Source organism: Phalaenopsis equestris, unplaced genomic scaffold (genome assembly GCF_001263595.1).
Source record: "Phalaenopsis equestris unplaced genomic scaffold, ASM126359v1 Scaffold000353, whole genome shotgun sequence".
In the NCBI taxonomy this organism is placed as follows: Eukaryota; Viridiplantae; Streptophyta; class Magnoliopsida; order Asparagales; family Orchidaceae; genus Phalaenopsis; species Phalaenopsis equestris.
This window is the reverse complement of record NW_018164795.1, coordinates 312,101-336,332: the sequence shown is the minus strand read 5'-3', so window position 1 is coordinate 336,332 and position 24,232 is coordinate 312,101. Positions and strand designations below refer to the sequence as shown.

Sequence of the window (24,232 nt, the reverse complement as noted above, 5' to 3'; positions counted from 1 at the left end):
GAAATTTTTGCTTTGTTCTCGGAATTAGTTGCCATATTGCTAATTTTTTTACTCTATTACTGATTTTTTTAAGGAAGTTGCTAGATTATATTTTTACTCTAGTTTGAAGCTTTCTGGATTATTTATTTATTAATTTATAAATAGAACTTACTAAGATCATTTTAATCGAGCCAATAAGGTTTTTGCGCACTAATATTCTAATACCTCTCAATTTTCTCTCTTGTTTTTGTCTACAACACCTAATTTACTTTTTGTTTCGACCTCATACATCCTGCTCTAGCCAAACTTCATCATTGTCTGTGCCGATCTTCTCTTATGGTATCTGACCATTGGAAATCAAGTATTAGCCATGAATATTTCTTTGTTTTGACGAAAAAAATAGAGAATAATCCAATGTGCCAACAAAGCCTAGTAAGGTACAGCAAAGAAGAAAAGGAGAGTTCTCTTGAAAGAAAAAAGAATTTCCTGACAAAAATCTAGCTTTACATTGGTGAATGATATTTCATTTTTTCCTATGAATCTATTATTTGGTCTCAAGATATTTCTTTTTCTTGCACAAGTTGTGTGAAGCCCTGGCTCAGCTCTTGACCGATCAATAAGATTTCTAATTGGTAGGGTACCTAAGGATTGTGCGCACCCTTGTGAGATCTAATTTTTCTTGAATACTTGGGCTGTGAAATATAATCTTTCAAATAGTGGTAATTGAGTGAGACAACCTTTCAAATTACAACACCCATGGTCACCCTTTAATCTACTTGAAAGGCTTTGGATACTGATACTTTCGAAGGAGGTTCTATTTTGGCATCGGATCACGGTTCTATCCCTAAAATGAAGGAGTGAGTGTCTTACAATGGTGAAGTTGTAGCAACCATTATTGATCAAGCGGCAATAGGGGTAGAGCAACTAGTCATCAACAAAGGGAAAATAATGCCTTGAATGTGACTGATACTTAAATTTCAAAATACCGAAAGAGCTTTAAGAAAAATGGAATAAATGACTGAACTTGGGCATCAATTATAAACTAGAGGAATGGTGGAGACCCTTCCACAAGTCATGGCAGTGGCCGTGTATTCTCTTAGAACTTTCATCAATAAATCATAATATTTTCAATTGAATATCAATTTCCAGCTCGATAATTATCTCATTTCAATGTGGATGCCAAGCTGAATTTACCTATTTTCGATAGAAACTTAGATGCAGAGATGGTGGGAAATTGGTAGGAGCTAGTAGAGTTTGTTTTTTGCCTTCTACAATATATTTCTGCACAAAAGATTTATTTGTTCGACTGAAAATGTCATCTCACAAACTTGTGGTTTAACACAAAGTTCTTAAATTATGATCTATATTGTATTTCTAGGGATTGTTTAATCAATTATTTAAAGCCTAATTTCATCTAATCGATCATGATGAAGCAAAATGGATTCATTTGTAACAACTAATGTGGAGTTATGATCAGATTGTTAGAGGGTATATTAAAGAGTTCAAGTGAAGGGCCTTCTTGCTTAGAATTTCATTACGAGCAAAAGCAACTCTCATGAACTTTATTTTACTTTTTTGTGAAGATCTTCCTATGGAATTGTTTATAGTCTTAGTAAGTATTGCAAAGGCCTCATAAATTCAGAGGTCATAATCTTATAAGAGAAGAATAAAGTTAGCTAAAGAAGCTGACAGTTCGCTTGAAGTAGTGGCAAGTTGAAGAGCAATCTGAAGGAGATAGAAGGATGAGAGGGAAGCGTTATTGCTTTCACTACCAATATTGAGGCCATTTAAAAGCAGAATGCTTGAAGCTGCATCCAAAAAAAGGCCATCCATGATGGAGGCCACGTAGAGACTCTGACCACCATCATAGAAAGAGTAGTTATCATGTTGTTAAGTGTGCAACAAGCCAATTCAAAACAGTACCTCCGAAATTCCTTTGGCCCGCTGTTTTACCACTGTGGAATTCCTTTGGCCTGTTGTTGTGCCACTTTTTGCACTGTTATTGTGCTTTATGGAGAAAATTTTTCGTGCTACGAGATGATGACATCTGGAGAATCCTGTCCCTCTGAAAATGAGCAAAATACTTGAATTCTAGGAAGTCGTTGCCGATGCCCTTTCGTCAAAGGTTATGGAACACCAAATTTCCAAAGATTGATCCAATTCTCGGCGAGCACAATGAATAACTCTCGTACAATATACATTGTTATTCGTAAATCAATTAGCGACTTGTAAAAATGAAATGTTCTCCATGACAGCTTTTCTTTGTCAACAACACGGAAAACTGATGGATACTTGAGAAGAATTGAAGGAGACACGGGCAACCCTCAATCAGAGCGTGGATACTTTGTAGGCTTCCAAGGATGTTGGCTCTTTAATAGGAGATTATAAGATGTGATCCTAGCACGCAGGAAGAAAATTCTATAGATGCTTCCGACAAAGGGTTTATCGATCATGTCGTTGAGCTGCAGTTGATCTCGAGAACATTTCTTTTATCCAGGTGCCTAAAGATCCCCCATTTGGATGAAAATGGGGGTCCAACTGAAAGTGGTTTGTAGAAGCATACTCTGAAAGTTGGGGGGATGTTGTAGTGGATTAGTGTCTGTATGTGTGTATTTGTGGCTTTTCCTAATCTCTTTTGTCATAGTGTGTTAGTATTTGTAGCTCTTCTTGTGTTTGTTGTAGTCAGTGTATTGATTTATGTTACTCTTTTTTCTGTTTGATGTGACTCTTTACACTTTATGTTATTACATATATTTTACCTCATATTACACTTGTTGAGTGTCACTCCATTTTCTTACTGCAGTGCAATCTTGAAAACTTGCATGGAGAGGTGAGAGTTACCAAAATTTTCTAGAGTTACTCAAACAATGTTAACCTGTCCCTAGTTGCATTACCGGAGATGAAAGAACTCCTAGTAAGGGATGCATAACTTATCCTAAGTTGTTAGTTGGAGCACCTGCTCGACAATCATTATCTATAATGGACGAAGTCAAATGTAATCCACTAAGGATGTAAGACCCGTCCTAGTTTGTATAACCGAAGATGCTCAATGGTGTTAACCTGTTATGGATAAAGCGAATGAAATAGACGAAGGCTTTTTGACTTATTCGAGGCTATTAGTCGAAACTTCTACTTGATGGTCATAGTCTGTTATGGAAAAAGTTGAATCAAGTCCCTCTGGAATCGATTAAGTCTAGAATGAGGTGTCAAAGTTGCTCAACATTTCTTAAGATTAAGGCATGGATCGAGATGGGCTCTACCTTTTCTTTAAAATATGGTTGTGATAATATTTTGCATTTTTTCTATTTTTGATTTTGAATTTGTTGTCCCCAAAAGGGGTATTGTCTACACAAGTCTATAAAACAGCCCATGTATCGAATTTTTAAAAGGTCAATTTTTTATTTAGTTGAGAAAGAAATCCATTGTGATGGGGGGTGTTGAGGGACTGCTCTTTGGCCGAACATCTCGGGTCAGTGGTTGATGTTAAGATGTTGACTTTAGTGTTCTCTCGATGCTGTAACAAAAAGTATCCCCCATTAAGGAGTTGTTTCATGTACTTGATATCGAAATGAAATGTAAAATGACTATCCAACCACAATCGTGCCCGAGATGTTGACGTGAACAACCTTTCGAGATTACAATAAAGATTGTCCCACGGTCTGGAACTTGTTCTTGTAAACTTGATGTCTAGATAGGTTGCACGAATACTACCCCAATGTAATCGTGCTTAGGAAGCTAACATGAACAATCTTTTGAGACTACAGCGGATGTTGCCGCCAACCTAGAAATGCATCTCGTAGACTTGATGTTTAAATGAGATGTGGGATGACTAACTTTCCAAATTTGTGCCCGGGACGTTAAGGTGAACGACCTTTTGAGACTGCAGTGAATTTTGCTTCCAAGCCTGAAACACTTTGAAAGTCATTTTTTTGTGGCTCTCATACCTTTAATAAAAACAAGAAGAGTAAGAGAGGTCTTTGATAATCTTTCACCAGTAGGTTGATGTGTATCATTGGCAAGAAAAGCAGGGGTTGGGCATCTCAAACTTTAAAGATGTGCCCAACTAGACTTCCTTTCCCCAGATGGTGCTAAAATGTTGCGTGCTGTGAGTTTCATGGTGGTATAGTAATAAATGAGCATCTTAACATTGGATGAAGATTCAACACATACAAAGATAAAAGAGAAGTAGGAGACTCCTCAATTTTTTTAAAATGAAAAATCCTGGAAAACAAAAAATCACTAGGCCTAGCCTAGTTGAAATAATTCATTATATAATTGTAAGTACATAAACTTACTCTCCTATCAAATTAAAGACGATGAAATTACCATGTTGATATACAATGATAATTCAACAATAATAGTTGTAACGGGCTGCAAAAACCATAGTCGATTACTATGAAGGCAATAATGCTCCATGAATGTTGTAGATGGTGGTTGTAGCGCTAGCTTGCCATAGAGACTGTAGTTGAAAGTCGTGATAGTAGCTGACCATGTAGGTCGTAGATGGTTGCTTCATGAGCTTTGGTTGGCCACAGAGACCATGATAGGGAGTTGCAGGAGCTGTGAGTCACTTAGGTCGTAGTGGTAAGCTACGATAACGTTTGTAGGCCATAAAAGCTGGAGTTGAGAGATGCATAAGTTGTGAGCCATGCAGGTTGTTGTTGGTCACATGAATCGTAGTGGTGACATATGTTTGTAGGTCATAGAAGCTAGAGTTAGGAGTTGTATGAGTTGTAAACCACATAATTCATAGTTGGTCACATAAGAGGTGCAATAATGTTCGTAGGCTATAGAGGTCGGAGTTTGAAGCAGTGTAAGTTGTGAGTCACGTAGGTTATAGTTGGTCACATAAGTCATAATAGTGGACAGTAATAACGCCTGTAGGCCATATTGACTGAGTTAGGTGCTGCATGAGTTGTGAACCTCATAGACTGTAGTTGGTCACATAGGCTGTGGTGGTGAGTTACAGGAACGTCAGTTGGCCAACAAAGTCATAGAGGGAAGCTGTGAGGAGAGAACTTTAGGAGTCACATAGGTTGTGGTGATGAGCTGAAATGACGTCAATAGGCCATATAGTTCGAAGTTAGGAGTAGCAATAACGTTCGTAGGCCATAGAGGTCGGAGTTTGGAGCAGTGTAAGTTGTGTGCTATGTAGGTTGTAGTTGGTCATATAAGTCAGAGCGGTGAGCTGTAATAATGTCTGTAGGTCATAGAGGTCGGAGTTTGGAGCAGTGTAAGTTGTGAGTTATGTAGATTGTAGTTGGTCGCATAAGTCATAGCGGTGAGCTGTAATAATGCCTGTAGGACATAATGGTTAGGGTTAGGTGTTGCACGAGTTGAGAAACTCATACGTTGTAGTGGGTCACATAGGCTGTGGTGGTGAGTTGCAAGAGCATCAGTTGGCTACCAAGGTCATAGAGGGAAGCTGTGAGGAGAGAACTTTAGTAGTCCAGAGAAAGTTGTATCCTGAGTATGAGACTCGTAAGTCATTGCAATCGGGAGTTATCGTCAGATCTTTAATACAGTATTATTTGTTACCTCGTATTGGAGGTAATGTTGTTATACTTAATTCAAGATACGTTGTTACATCATATTCGGAGTGTGTTGTTACATCTTCGGCTTGCTTCATTACACCGCAACGTACGTTTTGACTGTGCGAGGGGCTTCGTTGCAACGTGTGTGGTTGTTTTGCAAGGTCCACCGATGGTGACGAGCAGGGGGTGGTTGACGGCGGGGGGGGCGACGGTAGTGGGCTGCTGGTGGGAGCAGGAAGTCTTCATCGTGTTTTTGGTCTAGAACGACACTGTAACCCAACTCCTCTTGGTCCAGCTCTAGACCTTGATCTTTTCCTCTGCATGAAGGTAGTAGGGCTCTATTTATAGAGTTTAGGAGTAGCCACCCTGCAAATAAAGAGTGAATCTAAACCACTCCATCGGATGTCCCAAAGATATTCCCTCAACTGAATGACGTTTTGCAGACATGTAAGTTCCTTAACGATGTCGTATGTGAGTGATCTTGGGTTCGTTTAATTCATCTAATCGATACACTCAATTTGACTATAAGTTTTTCAAATTTGAAATTCATTTGCTCTTTCAATTAGACACTCAAAGCCTCAACCAGTGATTTTATAGTTTGATCCTAGCTTGATTGACTTGGATTTGACCATTTTTTGTGTCATTGTGTTCGTCACATCAAGCCGGTCAATGTAACTGTAAATTTGCTGAAATTGGAATTTCATGTGATTTTCAATTTTAGTTTGAATGTTTACTTGCTTAAAAAATATTTCGAGATCGTACTAATCACCTTGAGATTCATGCCAAATGATAAAATTTGTTAATGACGATGTATCAACCATGTTCCAAAATTGTTGATCGGTTGTATGAATTCTTATTTCCTTCAGTTTTTGTTATGTGCTTCTTAAAATTCAAACGTTTGTATGCATTTCTTTTTATTATTATTATTTTGTGCCAATCCTGTAAGTAAAAATCTAATCACCACCTATATTTCCCTCTGCTTTAAATCACAGAACTTGATTAATAATATATTATTGGTTGCAGTCGCTCTTGCTTACTCTCCCCAAATCATTGTTGAAAATGTGATTCCAGTGACTGACACTGATGTTCCTGTGGATGCTCTCGTCTCACCATCAGGTGTTATTTGGATTTCTCCTGCATCATTAAAGGACATGTGATTCACTCTTCACTTGATAAGTGGCATTAATCAATTATATTTCCCCAGCTATATGGTATGATATGCTACATAATATCATATATTGGTGAGAGCTTTACTCATTAAGTACATTCTCTTCAAATGCAGTTCTGTCTAAACCTTCTTATCTTCTGCCCCAATTCAGATATTCTCCTTACGCTTCAGATCTCTGTTTCCGCTGAACTGCTGTTGAAATATGGTAATTTGTTATTGCACAATTTAAATTTTTCATTAATTTCTTTTGATGAATTGATTTCAAGTTCTATTTGTTTGATTGTATATAAATCAAATATATTCATTTTTTAATAATTTTGTTATGATATATTACAAATGGATTGAAATATTGTTTGGCCACAAGTGAGAATGCTGGCGATAGGAATCACGAGTGAGTGGATTTAAAAAAAAGTTCAAATCTTGGTGATGATTAAGTTTGGTTTAATCTTGTTTAGGAATGACATTTCAATCCAAAGCAAATCGGATCAGTTGCTAAGAAGGATATTCATCCTTTGTTGATAGTAGGTGGTAGATGTTGACAATCAAAGCAATTAAAATGTTTAGTGTGGTATTTTCAATCAAATTGATATCCTAAATCAGAAATTTTGAATTGCTTCCTCATTAAATAATAATAATAACAAAATCATCATCATCATCATCATTGGACTAGGGTTGGATTGTGTTGCAGGATAACATATTGTTTGGGAATGTATCCTTTGATGTATTCATATAATATAAAACTACATTGATTGAATAGGGTAAACATATAGGTTAGAATCAAATAAGTTTTGGGCAATATTTCATCTTGATTCAATTATGGATTAAGTATGGTTTAAATAAAATTCATGCAAGATTCAAATTAGTTTTGAAAATAGTCCAAATCTTGGAATAGGATTTGAACAATAGTCAAACATAATTCCATCAAGGTTCAAATAAAGCTCGAGCTTGATTCAAGCATGATTTACCTATGACATATAATGGATTGCATTTCAATAGACTTCAACATCTTACAAGGTTGATTGTAAGACATATACCATAGTTATTACACAACAGATCATAAGATAAATAAAGCACAGTGACAATTAATATTTATAACACAACAAAATGCCATATAATATTTATGTAGCAATAACGAACATTCCAATTTTATTGAAGTGAAACAATAAATCTTATAATTGAGTGTCATACATTACAAATCTATTCTGCAGAGTGCTATACAAATGAAATGAAATAATAATGTTTATAAAATAATTCAATCACATTTGAATAGAATCATATACCAATATTATTATGAAATAAGCCTCTATACATAGATAATCCCTATAGAAGTATATACGATTGGATGTAACATTCAAAAAATAAAAATAAAAAATTTTCAGTTAGGTGTATTATTTGTTATCATATACACATCATAATCTCCACTAAAAATGCAGTAGAATACTCTCATTAAGTTATATATGACAACATGTCAGATAAATTTTGTTAAAATATCAAATGGTATTACTTTGTTATAGATTTGAGGACCTCATCTTTGGTGGCCATCTTTTACTAAGGAGATTTAGCGGAGATAAGAAATTGTGGTCTATTGTCAAATGACTCTAGCATCGTAAGTAACCTAAAGAAACACAAATCAAAGTCATTGTTGTCTACATGGCTTGCAAGAAGATGTAAAAGAAGTTATGAAAATAGAACTAGAGGGGTAGAAAATTTGACTTGATTGTGCTCGAACCACCTTGACTTGAACTTAAGCTTTAATGAATTAAATTTGAGTTAAAGCCTAAGCATAATTCTATGAGATTGAGTTGGCTCATGAGCATGCTCATTTATTATTAAAGAGAAAAAATGATTTTGACTAAAGTAATTATTCTATTAAAATAATAAAAAAATGATCAGTTAATAGTGAATTAACGAGAAATCATTTTTTATGAGAAAATAAAATATAATTTTAAAATACTTTTAAGTTATATTTAAAATCATAAAATTTAATATATTTTTATTGTGTTTAATATTTAATTTTATTGGAGTCTAAAGGCCTTCATTAGAGTAGAACTAAAACTGAATACATAGAATGTAATCTTAGTAGTTGTAGCTCTACAAACATAAGTGTAACTTTGGGTGATCAAATTATTAAAAGGTGTGAACGATTTAGATATCTCGGGTCTGTTCGAAGTGATGGTGATATAGATGAGGATGTTAATAGTAGAATTCAAGTTGGTTGGTTGAAGTGGAGGAATTCTTCGGACCTTCTGTGTGATAGAAAAGTTCCGCTTAGATTGAAAGGAGAATTTTATAAGATGGTGGTGAGACCTGTAATCATCTATGGTGTTGAATCAACCCTTTGAAAGAGAGTATAATACTAAGTTAAGTGTTTCCGAGATGAGAATGATTAGGTGGGTAAGTTGTTTTACACTTGGAGACAAAATGAGAAATGAATATATCTGTGATAGTGTTGGTGTAGCTCCCGTGACAAACAAAATTAGAGAGAGTCGCCTTAGATGGTTTGGTCGCATTAAACGTCGACCATTTGATGATCCTATCAGGAGAGTAGATGTTTTAGATTCGACTTATGTTAATAAAGACAATGGTAGATCTAGGAAGACTTAGGCTTGTTGTATACAAAATGATATTAATTTATTAGAACTAAATGAAAATATGACCCTAAATAGGATGCAATGGAGAAAAAATTCATGTAGCCGACCCCACAGTGGGATTAAGGTTTTTTTGTTGTTGTTGTTGTGCTTAATATTAATATTATAATTTTTTAAATAAGCTGGCTTGTGAGCTACAAGTCAAGTTAGTTTTTTGCTCAAACTTGGCTTTAGCTTATCGAGCTTAACTACAATTTAATTATCGAGTTGAGCCTATGCTAAGTCATGTGTAAGTTTGGCTCAGCCATACCCTTATATACATTGCCTTGGTCATTGCAAACAACGACTAATCACATATTATTGAATGAATTTTATTCAGGTTCAATGAAAAATATATGATTTTTATATCAACCCATAAATTCAAGCACTTATACGCTTTAATGATGTACATGATAGCCTCTTTAGGGTACTTGAAGGAGTCACTTTTATTAAGCTTGTTACAAATGAATATTTTTGATATACAATACTGATTTATATGAGGTCAAATTTGCTCTTTTTTGAAAATATAAAAGCATAGTATAATGTAAAATAAAAATTAAAGTTAGTATAAAAATTATTCAAGCACTCAAACTTATTATTTTGAATTTTTTTACCATACTATTGTTGACCTTAATTTTGGTCAACTAACTCAAAGTCGACTTAACACACAAATGCCTTGCTCTTTGACTGGTGTGGTCACTTCTAGTCAAGGTGTATCCACGCCGAGAAGTTTTTGGGCGTGGTCATGCCTGATGTTGGCGTGATTACATCTTGTGCTACGTCAGTGTTTCATGGTTTTCTTCCCAAATCTGACAACAAATCAACACGTCGGTTCGCCGGTGGAGATCTGTGGGAGCTCCAACTGTCGAAATGATATTGATAATTGATCCATTACCTTAATCGACAGTCATGGAGGACTCTGCTACTGCCCTTCCGATTTATAAATAAGCACCTCATTCGACACAAAGGAGCACTTGGACTTTGAGATGACCTTCAGCCTTCAGCGTAGAGAAGGAACACTTGGACTTTAAGACTAATCTTCAGTTTTCAGCGTAGAGAAGAGTACGTTGGAAGAAGAAGAAGAGTCTAAGCCACCCCCCCCCCCCGGGGGGTGGCCCCCCCCTCCCTGAGCAGGCCTCCTCTCCGGTAAACCCCTTCTTTTATTTTTGTTTTTTTTTTTTAATTTAACTTAAGTTTGAATTAATTTTAAGTAATTTAGGTTTAAGTTAACCAAAATCAATAGCCTTGGATTATGCTTAGGTTTGGGTCCGACCCAAGTTGACCCGAACCCAACCTAACCCTAATCCTAGCCATAGTTTAACTGGATCTGACCTGAACCTTAACAAGACCTTGCTCGACCCAAGTCCAACTCAGGTCAACCCAGACCCGACGCAGGTCCAACCCTTGTCAACCTAGGTCAACTCAAGTCCAATCTAGGTCCAACCTACATCAACCCTGATCCAACCCAAGCCAACCCAGGTCTAACCTAAATCAGCTTAGGTCAACCCAGGTTCAACCTAGGCTCGGATCCAACTTAGATTAATCCAAGCTTAACCTTGGTCAACACAGGTTCAACCTGGGTCCACCCCAAGTCCAACTTAGGTCAATCCAGGTCAACCTAGGTTCAAACCAACCGACCCCACATCATACCCAAGCTCAATCTCGAGCCGACCCCAGCTAAACGCTAGATGACCTCAGTTCATTCCGAGCCCAAGTCTAATCCAAGCTAATGTCGGGTATCGTATGTCATGTTATTTTATATATGTTATTTAATGTTTATTTGCATGTCTTTCATTTCATGTGTAGTTTCATGAACAAAAAAAAAACAATCAAAAATGCATAAAACAAAAAGGAGGAAGAGAACCTCTCATAATATGGTTCTCTCCACAAAAACCCAAATTTTAAAAGCAAAACTAAAATGAAGAACTTAGGAAAATCTTGATTCTTCACCACGACTCACAAACTTAGGAACTGAAAGAAATCATGAACTAAATATTGAACCCTGAAATGGCATCTAAAATACACCAATAGAAAAAATAAAAGCCAAACCTAGGCAGATTCGACACAAACCCTAGGGTTAGCCAACTTGGACACTAGAATTGAGGATCATACACCTACACTAAGTTAGTCTAAGTATAGAAACTTAAGTTAGTCTAACATGGGACTAGGACATATAAAAATAACAATCTATCCTCTGAGACTAAAAGGAATACCGTAACATGATATAACTCATGGTTACTGACGAAGGTATTTCAAACTGCCTCAAAACTATGAAATTTTTCACATCCCATGATCATAGCACTCTAGGAGGGCTTCTGGTTGTGAGATTGGATATAGTTGAAGGATATCAATGTGCCTGGGAGGACGAAAAGCCATCAGCATCCTGAACCTGGGACATTATTCTCAAAGTATATGTTAGTCTACCTATTAGGATCCTTTATAGAGTCTAGCTTTTTGTTTGCATCTAGAAAACCCTCTTACCCGACTTTATCAGTTAAATCATTCTTTGGGTAAACCTCCTTTCCTGGAAATTCTTCCATTTTGCATCCTTCCTTCACCAACACTTTAATGTTGAAAGTCTAATTTGAATAGACTAAATCATTTTATTAATTGAGAGTTCACTTTAAGCTCATAGCTCTAGGGATGTAATTATCTATGAGAGCATGTCTTTATAGTGAACAAGACCCTACAATAAAATAAACCTTATCTTACAGCCGTAAGGTAAAGGAAAAAACCATGGTTCTGCAGACTTATGAAGGACTTCATTATTCAGGTGGTCATGCCTATTTTAAGGTAGTATTTCCTTCCCCAGAAGGTATATTATTCCTCAAATATCGTGCTCAGTCACCCAGATAGAAGTCTTCCGAAACTTTATGGATTGTGACGACACCAAAATCTCCCACTAAGGCTTTTTTCTAGTGACTCTGTTGGGGAATGTTCCTCTCTCCATCTTTTATGATTATTTATGTTATTATTTACCTTTAGTGTATGTATCCCTTACAAATTCAAATTGCTTATCCTCCCGTTTAACTTTTCATTTTGGAATGGGTTCATCAAGCTTACATGATTTTTAGGTTTCATCCCGTATCCTTAATTTTCATGTTTTCTGACTTCTTATTTAAGCCTTATTTATTGAGTAGGGCATTAGGGACATGCTCTATCATCAATTATCTTTGGTGAAATTTTTTTCAAATTAAATCTGGTTTCAATTTCATAAAAAACCTCAAAGATTCTATAGTCAAATCTTTATTGATATATTTTATGTATCCCATTACAAGAAAGATATTTCCTAACTCATATTCTCTCATGGAAATGGAAGTAATCTGGCATTTGATCTAAAGCCATTTGAATGGCAGGTCCCCAATCAAGTTCGTGGTTGGCGTGAATGGTTTGAACTTTTCTATAGTAGACCCTTGAGTCACCGATAACAAGCATCTTTCATTACATTTTGACATCAAATTAGAAGAAAAATTTTCATCATTGAAAAAGAAAGCTATTGAGACAACACTATCATTCTTTTGTATTCTAAAAAGATCCCATCTCTGTTCCTGGTAGAGAAAGTCTATAAAAGAGGTTCTTACTAGTTTGTAGGCTGCAAAGGCAAACATTTGATGCCTTTGATCAAAGGGCGCTACCTAAAGAGATGTTGTGTGTCCAAGAAAAATATATCTAAACTCTATAGGGATTGAATTGTTGTAGAATCTTTGAAACCTTAAATGAAAATTCAAATTGTTAATCTGTGGTCTCATTATGTTGAATATACTCCAACCATATTCAGGTGCAATCTTAAATCCTACCATCATTTACAAATTCATAAATCTAAAAAAATAATATAATAAATAAATAAATAAATAAAATTAATACATTCCACTGAGTTAAATCAATCACTAAATCTTTAAAGAAAATTTGGGTTGTCAGATAAAATTGAACTCAAATAAACTTTAAAATCTCAAACATCAATTTTCTTACAATCCAATCAAAATTAAAATCAAAATCATTGAAATGAAGACTAGGCTTGAAACTTGAAATAAAAACAAAACATCAAAACTTTCAAACTTTTCAATCTTTAGGACTGTCCTTTAACTGTTTTGATTATTATTGGGTAAGGTGTAATTTTTCTCAGGGTATCTTATACCTAACACAACTAGAACTCATTGAATAAAATACCTAAAACTTTCAGACATAACCAAAACTAAAAAAAGAGAAAAGTTCTTCAGTCATTAGGACTTTATACTTGAACTATTATGTTGTTATTGGGCAAGGGGTAATGTCTCCTAGGATGTCCTATACCCAATACAACTAGACAACTCAAAAAACTCATTAACAAAATAATCAACTTTAAAAAAAATAAAATAAAATTTTCAAAAAAAATAATTTACTATCAAATAAAACGATCACATTCTCAAAAAAAAACTTCCAACCAAAGATTTTCAAAATCAAACATCAATCAAATCATTCTCTTTTAGGTTTGGTGTAATGTCCTCTCAGGTTGTCTTTCCCATTTGGTTATCTCTCAAGTTTGATGTAAGTCTCCATGTTTTCGAACTTGATTTATGTTGATCTCATTTTTTAGAATGTCTAGTTTCTTCTCTCTATAAGTCTATGATCTAGTCATATGACTTTCTTGTTGACTATCTTAGAGGACTAGTAGTGAAATTCTCCTACATAAAAAATTCTAAACACTTCTTGACTCTTCTTGTGAAGTTCCACATGAGTGGTCACAAGCCCCTAAATCTCCCTTGGAATGGTTAAGACCAACATATGAAGATCCAAGAGTGAGTTCCAATAGGATCAGTCTTAGGACAACCTCGGGTGGCTTGGTCTTGGTCATAACCTCACATACACACTCAAACCCTAAAACCACTTACACCTAACCTACCTCCTGGTTCTTTCTGGAGACTCATATGGGTGGCCACAAGCCCTTAGTCTTTGACTAGGGTGGCTAGGACCAACATGTGGAGGACCTAAAATGAACTTCCCCATGGGCCCGGTTGACCGGTCACTTTCACAGTGCATGATTTGCATGTGCATGAGTCTGACTGCTTGCTTGCATGGTGCACTGTACCCCGTATGTGTCTGTCATTTGCATGTGTTCGGTCATTATTGGGGCAAGATGTAATTCTCTCCAGTGGCATCCTATACCCTAGGCAACCGAGCACAACATCCCTTGTGTTGTATACTTTGCATAACATCTCGCATAGTCTTCATCGCTTGCTTGGTTTGCACTTCGATTGTCCCTTCACAGACATATTTCGGGTCACTGCCTCACTGCATACCTATTCCTCGGGTGACTGCCTCTACGTCACACCCAGTCGTTGGGCCCGTCTCCTCAACACGACTATCTTTATGAGTTACTGCCTTCACCACATACTTTTTGTCACCACTTATGTCCATTGACTGTATGCATTTTCATTTGCATGCATGCTTGAATAGAGAGCCAAGCTTGATAGGAGAGTGACTCTCGTGTCGGTCGCGATGCCTTAACGAGCATTGCTTGCTGGGTTTAGCCCGACAAACAATGCGAGTTAACTCATGAGGAGTGATATGGGTATGATTGTGCTAAAGATCCAATGAATCTAACTCGTGTCATATTGCATGTTACGGGCTCACATTTAATGGTCCCTTATTTTAAAACTTAAAAAAATAAAAAAAATATTTATTATATATTACTACATCCACCATAATTTTAAAATTACGCATGTAGCAAGAAATGTCGTATATAAGGCAAACTCCTCTTTCAAAATCCACATTGGGTGTCACTCTTTAGATCCCTTGGATCTTTAGGGTGGGGCCGGCAAGGCAACCCCGCCAAAGTCATACTTTACCCGGAGAGCACCCTTCACTTAGATGTTGTTTAAGACACTTTATCGTTAGATGGTGTGTTAGGCTAGGATATAGGATGTTAGGTGGTCCTTTTGGATGCCTTCGGCTATTATTGGGTGATGTGTTTTTGTTGTTGCGCTAGCCATGCATCATCTTTTTTTATGCTTTTTTGGTGTGTCTGCATGCTGTACATGCATAGTAGTGTGTTAGGGTGCCTACTTATATGCACACACACGTGTACTGCTATGGGAGAGCATGTAATGATTTCTGACTATTTTGTTTGCAGGTGTTATTTAACTCCCCCACTTATAAGACACGGTTCATTATATGTGTTGCATAGCTTTCCCCGCTAACACTTGTTTTCATGCAGATCGAGTCCTTTTTTATTACTTTTCCTATGTACTTTTTAGAGTCCTAGGAGAGTCCTAAAACAGGAATAAGATATGAGCATGGGTTCCGAGAAGTTTAGTACGGGAACCGCGTGGAGGGGACCAGAAACAGATGCTCGTGACCCGTATCTTAATTTTGCATTTGATATTGATGTATAGAATTATGATCGGACATGTATAAGCAAAGTTCGGCCGCTCTTTTTCTTTTCTGAAATATGTTGTCGATCCAGCGGCACTGACGTGTTTATTATTTTGTTTGATACTTTTATTTTCTACATTTGCATTTACATGTCTGCATGCTTGGATTGTTTTTCATTATTTATTTCTGTGCATCTGAGATTTCACGAAAAATATAATTTATGCTGATTAAGGACCCACACAGAATAACCTCTCTTTGATAACCTATTTTCCCAGTTCTACGATAATACGAGCGAAACATCTTTTATCGAGATTATGTTTGGGTATTCCCCAAAATGTAATTAATTAAGTGAGATATGTCCTCTTGAGAGTGTTCTTGACCCCTAACAGGCATCTACCTGACTCTCTGGTTATGAGTAGCCTACGTTGGTATTCTTTCGTGGATATTGATCCAAGGTGCCTCCACCGACCTTGTTTGGGCGGGCATACTTAACATATCATTGTGAGGTTTATCGCACGCAGGCTCTCTACGTTTTGTTTTTTTCTCTTGTCTGTCATATTCGTCATATATCCATCTTTCATCTTCTTCGGACCATTCATATGACCATGAAGAGAGATTTATTCGGAAAAGGGAAGTATACAACGATCGATAGAATTGACGATTCTTTAAAAAATAAAAATAAAAACATAATGGAAACAAATTTGGCGACTCCTTCAAAAATAAAAGTGAGAAAAAAACATGACGGGATCAAAGAGCATTTTAACTTTGACACTTGTCTTCAGCCTTCAACACAGAGAAGGAGAACTTGGACTTTGTGACTGTTCTTCAACCTTCAGCATAGAGAAGATTCACTTGGATTTCAAGTCTGGTCTTCAGTTTTCAGTTTAGAGAAGGGTACATATGAAGAAGAAGAGTCTGAGCCTCCTCCTCCTCTGTCGAACTACTATGGCTTGCCTCCTCTTCGGTAACCCCTCTTCTTTTATGTTTTTCTCCTTAAGTTAACTTGAGTTTGAATTAATTTTAAGTAATTTAGGTTTAATCAATGGCCTTAGACTAGGCTTGGGTTTGAGTTCGACCTAGGTCGACTCGAGCCCAGACTAAACCTAACCCTAACCCGATCTGTAGACTAACCAGATCTAACTCGAACCATAACCCGACTTGGCCCAACCTAGGTCCAAACCTTTTCAACAATAGAATTTGTTATGGCATCCAATTTTTGCTATGTATGTATGTATGTATATATATATATATATATATATATATATATATATATATATATATATATATTCTCTCTCTTTGCTCCTCAACTCTTCTATAATGGCAAAAATGTTCAACCATTTATAAGAGGGCAAGGACTGGTTGACAATCCAGTGTACTTTCAGTATCATTTTTGCTTTCTCCATTAAATATTCGGCCTTATACATTAGCATTTAGAAGTTAATGATCTGTTACATAAATAAATGATTTGCTTAATTTAAGATTTTTCTACACACTTGCATCTTTATCCATCAGTAAAGAAATCCTTACTTATGAGCGGCTTATTGCTCTTCAAAATATACTTTGTACTCCTTTCCCAAAGAAGCTAAGCAGATCTCCTCTCCAACTTCTGGATGGCTTCATAAGCCTGGTACTATAATAATACGGTGAATTTTGTTCACAGAGTTTTAGGCTGAGGTTTTTCTCTTTGAGGCAGTGGCCTTATAATACATCATGTCTCTCATCAACCCTGGTAATGAGAAAAGCTTTATCAACTTTAATCAATCTAAGGGGGTGTTCGGTACGATACTTTCAATAGGAGGATTTTAGTTATATTTAATGTTGATCTAGCCAGACATCGATACAAACTCAATTTCTTCTTTTATCTATAGAAACTATTCAATCGAATGAACATGACTTGTATGAAAATCTCAATATAAAGAAGTGCTGATTTTGAGTTTCTTCAATGATGCGAGTCTCTTGTGGGATCAATTAAAGCTAACAAAAGTAACTTAAAATTGATTTTCTCTTATTTCTTGAATGCTTTTGTAAAAAAAATTTAAGCTTAAAATGAGACATTGATGCAATAACCATAAACTTAGATAATAGAGGTGGCCTAATATTATATCGTACATTAAGTTAGTTTCTACTATTATGAATTGGATCAGAAAACTAATTGTAGTGATGATTCACCTAAGGTAATTGGAAGGATGATTATGCCAGAATTTTTTCAGTCTGTTCTCCAAAATCCTAAACATCATAAGAATAAAATTGAGTCATAACATGGATTAATCTAGAATTCATTGAAGCAGACTAATATAAAATATAATTTATTAGCTATGATGATAATATAATCACTGTGTGGATAATGTATCCTCAAGAATTAGAGTTGCCAAACATAATTTGATTTTTTGGGCACATCTTCTTTTGTATGACTATAGATAAATTGTGCCAAAGTTTTTATAATAGCATTAAAGGGTTTGATGATTGATATGTTGAAGTTATTATAATCTCTTTTAGGACAAGAATGATTACTCTTAGATTTCTCTTATACATGATAGCCAAGTGTTATTTGTGAATAAAAAATTTAATTTGTTTTTAAAAGAAAATATCATTCTATTGAATGCCATCTTTGATGTTGTAATTAAAATATCAAGATTTAAAGTATGATTTTTTTTAATGGCATTGAACACCTTGATATTCATTTTTCTAGATACTATGAGAATGTTAGCTCTAGATATATTATGTCATTGTCAAGGCTATTGAATTTAATGGAAGGGCGCGTCTTATTTCCAACTACTCATGTTTTCTCTTTTTTTATTTATTAGGGAGACTTATTGGTTTCTTATTATGTGCTATTATGTTTATTTAAAAGTTATCTAAATTTCATTCAATAGGTGTTGATGGCTTCATTAACAATAATTTGCATTTTCACTTAATAAATAAGACCAACAAAAGAGCGGACCATCTCTTTCATTAATGATTATTAAAGAGATTTATGACGATGACCCCTAAGAAAAATATCTCACAAATCTCAAGATTTATTCTCAGGTATTATTGAGCTTTCGAAGAAAATCTTTAAAATGCCCTTGAAGGGTCTCTCCTTTTTTTTTCTTTTTTTGTTAAATTTTTATTTAGAACATAGGAGTTCATATTGTTCGTGGGCTCATGCAATCTAAGAGAGACTTTATTTGGGATAAGTATTGAAGAAAAATAAAATGGAGCGAAAGTCTCCTCTTCAACACTTAGTTCTTACTTTCGATAAGAGACGGGACTAAAGAGAAGATGATGAGAGTGAATCCTTTTCCAAAAGTATAGGATGCCTAAATTTATTTCTCTCCTCCTACCCTCCTATCCTTGAGAAAAATGGAATAACAAAACTTAGATTTTACAATATTAGGCATCTCCATAATGCTCTAGCGAGAGGATAGAGATATGGATGTAGTGCAGCTTTTAAATAGATTTGGATGCATGTTTGTCCTTGAGTGATGTCCTTTAATTCGGCGATTTGCTAATCCCGAGAAATAGTTATAAAGAGCTTGGCATGTAACTTCAAAAAATGAGCTTGACGAGTCATTTTGACAAATGAGTTTGGTGGGTCACTTCGAAAAGCGAGCTCGACAAATTACCATGGCAAGTGAACTTGGCATCGATTGTGACCTGGCACCTTTAAAAGGGCGGGCCTTCTGGTCCCATGAAATTTGTTAAAGCATGCATTCTCCTATGGGAATCACATATAAGTATACATTTCGTAAATTTTAAAAAGATGTGATTGCTTCTTAATAATTCCTTAATTTTAATTAAATCATTCAAATAAAAGTATGAGAAGGTTTTTAAATAAATCCTTTAAAGAAAAACTTGACAAGGTTAGTGAATGAGTTAATAGTCTTATCATAGAAGGATAAGCTTAAGTGCAGGCTTAATCCTTACAAATGATAGTCCTAAAAAAGCACTTCTTAAGTTTGTTTAATGTGAATGATAATCTTATAAGAATCAACATATTTATAAGAATCAAAAGGTCCTTCATAAAAATCAATAACATAAGTTTTATCTGATTAGAGTGACATGTTGAAGAATTACATTAGAAAGGGTTTAAAACTCTTGAAAAATTATAATCACCTGAAGGAAAATTCTTCTTAAAGAGGACATTAGAATTCGTCTTTATGACATTATGGATTGGAGAAGATGAACAGATGTTGTCTATTCTATTTAAATAAAATAAGTGGCTTGGATCATTTTCTATTGGTGTGTTGGTGTTTGAGACTCGACAGCGGATCCAGCAATCAATCAGGGGTGACCGACCGCGAGGTGACACGTAGAAGGCAGCGACCATGGGAAGCTTAAGTGCAGGCTTAATCCTTAGAAATTGTAGTCCTAAAAGAACACATCTTAAGTTTGTTTAATGTGAATGATAATCTTGTAATAATCAACATATTTATAAGAATCAAAAGGCCTATCATAAAAATCAATAACATAAAACTTTTATTTGATTAGAATTGATTGTTGAAGAATTACGTTAGAAAGGGGTGAAAATTCCTGAAAATTTATAATTACTTGAAGGAAAATTCTTCTTAAATAGGACATTAAGGATCGTCTTTATGACAATAACGGAGGGGGGGTCGCGGCGGATTTAGAAGGGGTGGTATTAATAAATTGAGATAAAGTGAAGATTGTAGCAAGGTTACAGGCTATTTGGGCAACATGAGAAGGATAAATTGAATTGATATGATGAAATTTTGATAAGATTATGGTGAAAGATAAATTTCGACATGATAATAAGGAGACCCTACGTTGGTGCTCTTGAATTGGAGAAAAATTTGCGTATGTAAGACGTTTGCAGAGCTGCGTACATCGGAGGTTATTCAGAGTAACATTTCTGTAACCTACCTATAACCCCCTAATACCCTCTGAATAACCTATGATGTACGCAGCTCTGCAAACGTCTTATGTACGCAATTTTTTTCCTTAAATTGATACTCGTCTTGTTATTAATTTCGTCATTGGCAAACTCTATTATATTCTAATGATATTCTCTCTAAATTAGCATCTTCTAAATTCTAGAGATTTAAGCTAGCTATTGCTTAATCCTATAAATACTATACTCTAAGGATAAGGTTGGAGCATCTTACTAGTTGGATTATGATGCCTTTGATCTAAAGATTGATTTCCCTCTCCCAAAACAACCTCCCCCCCCCCCCCCTATCCATTTTATAAGTAAAATTATAAGTTTACTTTTCTCCTCATTTGGTGAAGATAAAATTATAAAATATAGATCTTTTGTTTGGTCTCTTATGAATTTAGTAAAAAACGTTGAATAAATAATGAAATGTGAAGATGACGACTAAAAGATGAAAGTTGATGTAGTTAAAAGTTGGTCATTTGTTAATAATAGGTAGGTAATGATAATCAGACAATAATGGTTGAACATTGATGATTAACAATCATAATCAAGTAACAATGTTCAAATGACAATGGATGGTGATAGTAATGAATTATTGAACATGGTAACGAAATTCTTTAAATCACTAAAATTATTTAATTTTAGATCTCCTTCGTATAAAGAGTGGAGATCTATTTATAGCCATTTAGAGTAATATTTTTTTGTAATGTTAGTTAAGAACTTCAAACAGTCTATCAAACCATCCACGTAGATACTTTAAATTATAAACTATTTTTGTATCGAAGTGCCTTATTAATAATAGAAATGAGTAATTTTAATCTCATTGGATGCTTTTTGCACCATAAGACTCATAGAACTTTTGGTTTGGGCTTATTTGGATTTAGATCAGAATACATTTTGATCGTCAAACTCATTTCATTAATGATCATTTCAAATATATGCTTGCTAAAATTGTGATTCCAATGATCTTCAGTTTAATGTTAAAAGTGTTCAATTCAAATTATGTAGCAAGATTAGTGTCTAATCACTTGATTTTTTTAGTGGCACATCATTGCTAAAATTTATATTGGAATAAATTCGAGTTTTTATTATCCCAACAACACTTAAATTTAGAAATGTTGAATAAAAATTAAGGGCGTGACTAGTTTAAACTCAAGCTTGAAATTCTCATTCACATCAAGTTCATATTCTATTCAAGCTTGTTCATTTATTTTTATTATCGAAATAAATTTAAAAATCGTTAAGAGTTTAAAGTTCTCGTCCGACTTCTTATTTTTAAGTTCGAGCCATTGCCAAAATTGAATCTTACCCCGCAAATTGTATCAAAGTGTTGATGACTAAAATATTTGTAATAATTTGCTCAATAATCTTATCATATTTATACATGTAATACTTTACAAACTATTTAAATTGCATATACTATGAATAATTATCATTATTAAATGAATATTTTATTTAATTTTGATGGCTTAACATTTAAGCAAACAAATAAAATAGTGAATTAATGTTCTAATGTATTCACTTTGTGTCAAAATAAAATTATATATATATATATATATAACTTTTGAAAAAGAACAAATAGCCTTGGGCCCTATATGACGCATGCTTGTATTATATTTTTCGTGGGAGTTTGCCTGCCGTGGCTGCTTTAACCTTTGACCTTCGGGCGTCGAAGCGTCGCCCTCACGTGGCTTTTGGTACCCTCCTTTTCACTATTAATATAGGCGCACGCACACACATGCGCGCACCAGTGCAAATCAATCTCATGGAGGTCTAACAATTCAGGAGACAACAAGTACAATTGAGGGGGTGTTTGGCTGGACGAAAAATTTGATAAATAGGATTTATTAAATCCACATTCTTCGCCTCTTTGCGAGATTTATTAAATTTAAATTTAACATGAATGGAAGGCAAAATTCAGAGTTTAAATGCGAAAATTCATAAATTCAAGAAACTTGTGTTTGGCTCGATTTAGTAAATCCGAGCCACAATTCATATTAATAGGCATCGAACAAAATCTTACATACGGATCTTACGTCCACACTCCAATAAAATATTGTCACATGTATCTGATTGGGTCCACCAAAAAATTAACGAAAAGAAGTCAGTAACACCTCAATAACACCCTAATAGCACTGCGGTGTTATTGGCGTGGGTCTTCCGAGCTATGTTATTGGCGTTGTTCACCGATGTTATTGCGATGTTATTGTGGTGTTATTGAAATCGTTTTGCGGGGTTATTGAAGGGGAACCACAGTGTTATTTGCTTGGTCCTCTGAGGGGTGTTATTGGCGCTGATCACCAATGTTATTGCGGTGTAATTGTGATATTAATGCATTTGTTTTGTGAGGTTATTGAAGTGGAATCACGGTGTTATTTATGTGGTCCTCCGGGCAGTGTTATTGGCGTTGTTTGCTGGTGGTATTGCGGCGTTATTGGAGTTGGTTTGCAATAACAACATAATAAGCGTATTTTTTGTCATTTTTTGGGTGGGCCCATTCGTACACATGACAATATTTTATTGGAGTCTTGTTGAGAAATTAGGTCAAAGAAAAACAGAAATTGACACAAATTCAGAAGAACACACAAATATTTAACGAGGTTAGGCAAAGATGCATATATTCTCGGGAGCAGAGCGGCGACTTCCTTTCATTATTCAGAAAAGAGTACAGAATACAGAGTTCAGCTCTCAGAATCTCAGTGGTTCATCTAAGGTTACAAACAGGACATATATATAACCCTATAATACTAATTACTTAAATTACCCATGTACCAAACCGCGGGGTGTTGCCCCTGCACCCCTAACCCACATAATAAAACTCCCCCGATTGGACAGATCCTTCCGCTCCACTTCGCTCGTGGGCTCCGCTCCGCTCCAGCATCTGTCTCATTAATATGAGTCATACCTAACAAATCTCCGCCTTGAAGAATATTCAGCCTCTTTAGGAGAAATGCATATACCCAACAATTCTCCACCTTGGCGAATATCCAACCCCTTAGAAGAAATATATCATGGAGTTTCTTATGCGCTAATGTCTGACAAATCTCTATCTTGACAAATATCCAGACCCTTAGGAGAAATACATATGTCTGACAAATCTCCACCTTGGCGAGTATCCAACCTCTTAGGAGAAATGCATATGTCTAACAAATTTCCACCTTGGCGAATATCTTTTTTTCTGGGAGAAAATACATCATGGAGTTTCTTATGCCGAAGTCTTCTTTATTCTTGCGCCGCCCAAATTTTTCTTTCATGCCCTCGAACCTCGCTCTGATACCACTTATTGAGAAATTAGGGCGAAGAAAAACAGGAATCGACACAAATCTAGATAAACACAGAGAGATTTAACGAGGCTCGGCAAAGATGCCTACGTCATCGGGAGCAGAGCGACAACTTCCTTCCAATCAGAAAAGAGTACATAATACAAAGTTCAGCTCTCAGAATCTCAGTGGCTCACCTATGATTACAAAGAGGACATATATATAACCATATAGTACAATTTGTAATTACTTAAATTACCCATGTACCAAACCTCAGAGTGTTGCCCCAACACCCCCAACCCACTTAATGAAACTCCCCCGATTAGACAGATCATTCTGCTCCACTCCGCTCGTGCGCTCCACTCCGCTCCAACATCTGTATGAATTATGGTATATGAGTCATACCTAACAAGTCTACACGTAGAGCTGCGTCTGAA

The 24,232-nt window shown here is 35.4% G+C and overlaps 1 protein-coding gene across 7 annotated transcripts in view; it reads left to right on the top strand.

The window, feature by feature from the left end:
• LOC110026165 (5-formyltetrahydrofolate cyclo-ligase, mitochondrial) overlaps positions 1-24,232 on the top strand; it is a 61,614-nt gene that overhangs the window by 36,507 nt on the left and 875 nt on the right. Inside the window, exons 7-9 of one of the 7 annotated variants that reach the window (XM_020727009.1) lie at positions 6,537-6,629; positions 6,796-6,886; positions 15,418-15,739. In XM_020727009.1, the coding sequence (XP_020582668.1) occupies positions 6,537-6,629; positions 6,796-6,869 (167 nt within the window). In that variant the 3' untranslated portion in view covers positions 6,870-6,886; positions 15,418-15,739. Of the gene's footprint in view, positions 1-6,536; positions 6,725-6,795; positions 6,954-15,417; positions 15,740-24,232 lie in introns of those variants that run through there. The other 6 variants (XR_002294177.1, XR_002294176.1, XM_020727010.1 and 3 more) reach the window with 6 other exon arrangements.